Genomic DNA, 7,451 nt, shown 5'->3' with positions numbered 1-7,451 from the left:
AAGATCACTTGTAATTAGTAATTAGTAATAAAAATAAGTTTAAATTTATTTTATTGAATACTATTTTCTTTCGAATACGAATAGTATCGGATATTTCACGGTTTTGTCGAATGTTGTCGAATACGAATCTTAAACCGGATAGAGAAGAAACGAATTCGGATATGTGTATTTAACATCCATATTAAAATCGAATACGAATACGGATATCCATATTAGCACTTTATCCGAATACGAATACGGATATTTCGGATCTCCAGACATCCAAATCCATCCCTAGTGACTGGTCGTGACAACCTGTAGCCGATGTGTTACGCGTGTTACCTCCTAACTCAACCTCGTGTGAAGGAAAATTTGCGATGTTAGATTTATCGAATGCACGTACTAGTCTCTTAACATCGCTTTGCATACCCCCTATGATGTTCTGCATTTGTTCACGCTGCTCTTCTACATAATTTCTAAGAGATTGTAGCTCGTTGGTATTACTTACATTGGGGATATCTGGCGTGGGTTGGAGCGAAGCCGGATCCGTCGCCCGATGTCGGACGACCTTGTTGTTCCTGTCCACTTTGAAGTTGGCCAAGAATTTTGCTTTCGCCTCCTGGATCATTCGCTCCTTGTGCTCCTCAAACTGGAGCTGCTCGTCAGCCGGCAAGGTTTCCCAAGTCGGCTCTATGATGTTGCTTGGAGAAATATCAGAGCTCTCCCTTGAACCGGCCATTGAGGGCCGATTTGATGAGCCTAGATGTGTCTTCCCCAGCGGAGTCGCCAAAAAGTATGTTGACGCCTTTTCGGAGCGCCAAATACTCAAGAAGAACCGGCGGCGGTGCTCTCTGGTCAGGCGCGGACGGTCCGCGGCACGGAGCCGGACGGTCCGCGACCTGGCGCGAGGCGGCGGTGCTCTCTGGTCAGGCGCGGACGGTCCGCGGCCTAGGGCCGGACGGTTCGTGACCTGGTGCAGGAGCTTGGGTCCTCTGCCTTACGGCCGGACGGTCCGCGCCTTGAGGCCGGACGGTCCGCGCGTGCGCAGGGGCGGCGGAAGTCGCTGGCTGCGGCCTGGATCTCGCTCCCGGGAGGGACCCCGTCGGGGAGGAGAGATCCTAGGGGTTGTCTAGGCTCGGGCCGGCCGACCTAGACTCCTCCAATCGGCGTAGAGTCGAAGAGAGGCGAAGAATTTGGGGATTGAGAGGCTAAACCTAAACTAGACTAGAACTACTCCTAGGATAAAATGCGAATAAAAGTTGTATTGATTCGATTGTTGATGATTACAAATCGGCCGTAGGCCTCTCTTTTTATAGAGGAGGGGGGCTGGACCCTTTACACGACCAGACTCCGAGCTAATTCCGCGGATATAGCTAACAAACATAGCACAAAACTCGGAACCCTAATCTATTCTGCGCGTGCGCGGACCGTCCGGCCCACAGGCGCGGACCGTCCGGACCGCGGACCGTCCGGACCGCGGACCGTCCGGCCTCAGGGCCGGACCGTCCGCACCTCATTTTGGTGCTCAACAAGATCCAGTGCCCTTGTTGGTTTTAGGGTCTGTTTGGTTGGGCTGTAGCTGTGAAAAAAGTTGCTGTAGGCTGTGAGCTGTGGAAAAAACTGTTGTAGGCTGTAAGCTTAAAAAGCTAAAAATCGTTTAGTGAAAATCACTAAAAGTCGTTAAAAGTTATTTGATATATGTTTTCACAGTTCCATCCGAAAAGCCACTAAAAGCAGGTCCAGGGGTGCTTTCAGATTTGCACTGCGAGAAAGTCAGCTTTTAGAAAAAGCTGCTTCCTGTATCCAGCCCTTTGGTTGGCTTTTGGCTTTTAGAGGGCAAAAGCCAAAGCCAAAAGTCAAACCAAACACACCCTTAAGTGTGTTTGATTTGAGGAATAAAGTGATCCATCTTTTTCTCACTACTCACTTTTTTATTTGGTTTGTGGAATAGAATGGATTGATCCATCACCACCCCATTCCTCATAAGCTAATAATTAGTATATATATATGAGGAGTGGGTTGATTCCACCAAAATTGATGAAATGAACTTATGATGCATCATCTCATGAAGAATAGAGTGACTCCACAAACCAAACACACCATAAGAGATCCAGTGCCACATTGTTTGACTGACTGCTTCTGGAAAATTAAGAGAGGCCTTTCTAATGCCAATTCACATGTCTCTTTTCCTCGGCCACGTCTACTTGGAGCCCTGCTAATTTACTTTTTTTTGTCTGATACTGTGGTGGCAGTAGTTTTAACCAGGGTGTCGCTGTCATTGATGCACCAAAAACGCAAGAACTGGACGATTAGTGAGTGGCGTACTTTTGACGGAGCAAGACAGCGGTGTAATCCAGGTAAGACTGCCGCGGGACGCTGTCCCTGTCCGCGGGCAATTTTCAATGGAGAAGATTGGGAGATTGTTGCCTGCTTGTAGCGGCATGAAATTGTGGACAGAAAGCATAAAAGAGCTAGTGATGCGTGGTCTGTGCGCTTAGATCCATCACGCACCACGTAATATGCCGGTGATATCAGTAAATTCTCTGCATTGGACTCGCTCGCTTTTCACTTTTGCATGGATCCAAATTCCAGTCCACATTCAAATGCCTTCCCCTTTTATTTTGGAAATATAAACATTTGACAATATTGTCGGGGCAAGAAAATAGAAAACCAGACTTCAATTCAAGTGAGTTCGGACCATGAGTCATAATTCTAAGATCAACACAAACAGCACATACTTATTAGCAGAGAAAAAAAATTGGCAGACGGAAACTGAAACGATCTACCACTCTGCTCATGGACTCATTAGCTCAAGTACGAGCCTCCATGTTTGATTCATGTACAGAAGTAGGTCAAACGAACCCAGGTGCACCCTGTGATTTAACAAAAGGTTCTGTTCACTTCCCAAATTTCGAAACAATATATACATTTTTATTTGGTTTTATTGACTACCACGCGATTCCCAGGAAAAAAAATTGTATTTTGGAATACATGTATGCAAAAAACCCACAAAAATTTACCAGCTGATAGCCCCCGTCTCTCTACCTCTCCATTCTTTCACAAGGAAGTTGATGCAGTCATCGTCCTCTGTGCATTTCCAAGGATGATAACAATGACAGTCACATCATCGTGGTACTTTCTCCTACTCCCAACAGGTATCCTCATCAATTCTTCGGCTGTTAGAGCTGGAAAAAATATAAAGTGATTAGGAGTTGCTGAGTTATCATTGCTACAGGTCGACTGTATGATCTGAAATGATTTCACAGATGCTGATTACATAGGGAGAAAAAAAGGATATAAAACTACTACCAAACAAATCCTGATGCAAGGCAATGGCCCACTCAACTGTCTGACATTTCAAGCGTTAATTCAAAATATAATTTGGAGGATACCTGCTTCCTTGGCTGCTTTGAGTATAAGTTGCTCAATAAGATATTTTGCAGGATCCCCCATTGGATTATCATGCATAAATTGATAAACCAACCGAACAACTTCATCATTGCTGAAGAAATCAAATAAGCCATCACTACCAAGCACAACAAACAAATCATCATCTGTAACTTTGTGACTCAATGTGTGTGGATTTGTGTAAACATATGGAGGGCTGCTCAAATCGCGGACTCGCAGAATGCCCATGAGTGCGTCGTTGAACTTCCTCTGCAAATTGACCAAAAAACTATGGTGTTAGTTACAACTGTAACAATGATATAAATTTTATTTACTTATTCAAGGGATATGTCACCTGCTTTAGATAGCCAACTCCAAAAGCACGAGTAACCTTCAGCTTTCCTTTTATTTTGTTACCCCTGACAACTGAAGAATCATTGGGATGTTCAGCTAAAAGTTTTTGGTACTCCAAAGGATTTTCAAGCGAGTGGGTCTCTGTCAGTTGAGTAGCCTTCAAAGCACCATTTTCTACATATGGCATGGAAGCAAGCACAGCTCTACTGTCCCCCATATTTAAGATGCACAGATCTGTTCCTTGAAGAAGAACAACCAGGATACAAGACCCTACCGAAACTAAATCTGGTCTATCATCCATCTCTTGTTCAACCATGCATAAAAAGTCATTCTCAGCTTGCTCAACAGCAGTAGAAAGGCAATTCAGTACACCAGATCGAAATGTTTCAGAAAATTTTATGCCTTCATTTTCTGAATTTCTCATGGCTAGTGTTAACTCACTTTTGAGACCATTAAGAGAGCTTTCTGATGAATTGTACAAACCATTTTGTTGCCTTATCCGATTCTCCAGCAGGTATAAGTAATATACTATGTTATCATATAGAGTTACCGCAAGAAAATCAGCTGCATCCCTCCCATTAAACCCATCATATATCCCACAAATCAGCCATCCATTTTTCTCTGAGCACACAGCTTGGACTCTATCCTCTCCAGCAGCTCCGCCAGCCATTTTCACCTCTGTATTAGTCAGAAAATTGGATGATACAGTTGTTGGGGCACTGGACCTCCAAATATTTTTACTGATCTCAAATATTGAGCTCTCAGTTGACACAGGACTGCCTTGTGAGGTAGAGAACGAGTCCAATCTTGACATTGATGGAGATGAAATAATTTTTCTGAAGGAGTTTGGAGAATCTAGTTCTGGTAAAATTTCTTCGCCAATAAGACCATTGCAAATATTTGTATTTGCCAATGTAAAATTTGCACTAATAGCAGCACCGGACAAACAAGTAAATGAGCCATTCCGTGACCCCATCATCGTATTAGTCCCAAACATGTTCTTAGGAGAAATGTCATTTCCATGATCATTTTCAGGAGAAAAGCTCTGATAAGAATCACAATGATATCCAAAGCTCACATTGAGATTGCTACAGCTCCTGACAAGCATATCTTCTTCCTCAGAGCTAATGCTGTGATCACTAGTGTCCTTATAAAACAGTTCCACATCCACCATGTTTTCTATAATAGTATAACACCAGTGTAACGTAGTACTGCTGGAACACTGTTTTCTAGGTTCCTGTGCTATTCAAATGCTATGCCAAAATGGCAAATACTACTTCCTTTATACTTGAACGGAAATGCAAACCAAACCTGCAATACTAAGAACAAAGTATTTCAAAAAAATATTACCTAGCTAATGATCCGAATACACATCATTATTTTGTTGTTAAACCGACTGTAAAAGAACCAAAAAGGGTCACATAATCTTTGATAAGCTAATAGCAAGGTGATTGTAAATCAGTATGTTCCAGCCTAGAGCCTACTGAATCTGTAGATCTGTGCACAACAATTGCAAAGGATGGCACCTTAACAAGGCAGATGGATGCTTCTCTAGTTCTGGTCATAGTATGGTGGTGATTGCAGTACAATTGATCCTCTCAGTATAAATATATATGACAATTCACAGGGTTCAAAACCGGGTGTTCATCTATTTATATGCTTGTGAGTTTAGTGGTCGTGTGCATCCCTAGCCAGTGCAGAGGCCAGAACTTAGACTCCCGTCATCTAAATAATGAAGTATTCCTTCCTGCTAACATGGTACTACTTTCATCCCTAATTAAGTGTTTGGTTGAAGAGCCAAGTAGAACAGAGCCGTTCCATCCCTGATTCTAGGAACGGAGCCGCTCTGTTCTGTGTTTGGTAATTTGGAACGGAGCGGCTCTGTTTTTTGTTTGGTTGCAGAGTGAACGGAATGGAGCGTGACTGTGAGAGCGGGATGGGAACGGAGCGGCTCCGTCCTGTTGATTTTTTGGAGCGGAATGGTTCCGGATCTGAGGAGAATATTCCCTAATTGGAGCGATTTTGTTCTAGTTCCTTTGTAACCAAACAGCAACAAAACTAGAACAGAACGACTCCGTTATACTTGCCTCTTCAACCAAACACTACCTAAAAGAATGTAAGTTTAGGTTTGAACCGGTCTCTACTAAGTTTACAGCAAATAGTATCAACATCTATTACTTCAGATAGATATAATATGAAAATATATTTCATGATGTAACTGACTTTAATAATTTGGAATCATAAAAGTTATATTTTTTATAAACTTTGCTAAATCTGAGATGAATTGATGAAAACAAAGTAGAATGCCGTTCTTCTAGGACGGAAGAAGTACGTTCGATTGACTATTTTTCCACCTAGATTTAATAGCACGGAAATTACATCTTAGGTACCAATCACCATTAATAAAATAAGAAAACTCAAGTTTGACTTGTACAGGTTGTAATATTTGCCTGTTCCCGAACCACAAACTTTTATATGAGAAATCAAACGCCATCAGGGACAGCCTACTCCACCTTGAATTGTACAAACCTACCCTCTTAGCTCTCATAAAAATTGGATACACCGGTTCTAAAATCAGTAGGGGGACAGAGCACACAATAACCTGAAGCGAGAAGGGGTTGCTTCGCATACGACCTGAGCACACAGCAGCTAAATGAACTTCACCGCAGCGGCTGTGGCCAGTGTTCCCACAGAAACTAACCTTCTTCTTGGTGTTTACCTACGCAGCAGCACAACACAAGAGAACGGAACACACATGAGACGAACGGTCAGACAGACAAAAGCACCCAGAGGCACAGAGACGTACAGATGCATCCATCTAAGTTCAGAGAGATGGGAATCGAGCCAGGCGACGCAGCCCCTGCTCTACCCCCATTCCTGAGCCCAACCCCCAAGCGCGCAGCAAGGCAGGAGACCGGCGCAATTTGCGTCAGGTAAAGCGCCGCCGCCCGTTCTTGAAAGGCCCTATCGCAGCAGAACAGAACATCGAATCAACAATCAGCATACGGCGCAAGTCGAGTGAGATTGCAGCTGCAGTTGCGTGTACAACTACATACGCATCTACAGAACACGGGCCAAGGGATGAGAGGAGCGATTCGCACGCTCACCTCACGGCCAATGACCAACCCCGAGCCGCAATCCGGGAATAGCCGAGCAAGTTGAGGCGGAGTGGCAGGAGGACCAGGAGAGGAAGAGAGACGCGTTGCGGGTGCGGTGCGGAGATGGGTGACGGAAATTCGCTGGAAGGTGTGGGCTGCGCCGAATATATCGCGGGCTTGGGGGTGGTGGGCAACGGAGAGAGAGGAAAGGAAGCAATCACCTGATTTTTCTCCGTTTTTTGTTTTAGTTTTCTTAAATGAGATCTGAATGTTTCCTGTGATCTGATTTGATATACCAAATCTAACCAGTCACTAGGCACCTCGATAATGACACTGCTGTTTGTGCTTCACCCTTTTGTGCGGCCGGGGTAGAAATTTCAAATTAATGTAGTCTAAAGAGTGTGGTTGTCTCTTTAAGGCTATGACTATGATCAACAGATGGTATATATGATTGTATAAAACAATATTTTTACTATAGACTACACTATTTATATAGTAGAGATTGAAATACTCTCTCCGTCCAAAAGTCCTCATCGTTTAAGCGTCCCACACTAAGACCAAGGATGCCCCTCCGTCTGCATGGCCGCCGCTGTGAAGTTAATTATCTAGCGTAGTTTTGTATTTTCAATATAC

The 7,451-nt window shown here is 43.7% G+C and overlaps 1 protein-coding gene across 3 annotated transcripts; it reads right to left on the bottom strand.

Annotated features, from left to right (window-relative positions):
* Positions 1-2,645: 2,645 nt before the first annotated feature.
* Positions 2,646-7,041, bottom strand: LOC100282590 (uncharacterized). 3 transcript variants are annotated; one of them, NM_001412117.1, is made up of 6 exons: positions 6,828-7,041; positions 6,527-6,684; positions 6,323-6,439; positions 3,722-5,031; positions 3,372-3,636; positions 2,646-3,164 (listed from the first exon to the last, which is right to left on the bottom strand). In NM_001412117.1, the coding sequence occupies exons 4-6, from the start codon at positions 4,892-4,894 to the stop codon at positions 3,037-3,039; spliced, it is 1,566 nt and encodes a 521-aa protein (NP_001399046.1). In that variant the 5' UTR covers positions 4,895-5,031; positions 6,323-6,439; positions 6,527-6,684; positions 6,828-7,041; the 3' UTR covers positions 2,646-3,036. The 3 variants fall into 3 exon arrangements, with proteins under 3 accessions (NP_001399046.1, XP_020401799.1, XP_035820693.1); XM_020546210.2 differs by having other exon boundaries at positions 2,729-3,164; positions 3,722-5,039; positions 6,828-7,035; XM_035964800.1 differs by lacking the exons at positions 6,323-6,439; positions 6,527-6,684 and having other exon boundaries at positions 2,729-3,164; positions 6,828-6,986.
* Positions 7,042-7,451: the final 410 nt, after the last annotated feature.

Source organism: Zea mays, chromosome 2 (assembly GCF_902167145.1).
Source record: "Zea mays cultivar B73 chromosome 2, Zm-B73-REFERENCE-NAM-5.0, whole genome shotgun sequence".
Classification (NCBI taxonomy): domain Eukaryota; kingdom Viridiplantae; phylum Streptophyta; class Magnoliopsida; order Poales; family Poaceae; genus Zea; species Zea mays.
This window is presented reverse-complemented; position numbering and strand designations above follow the sequence as displayed.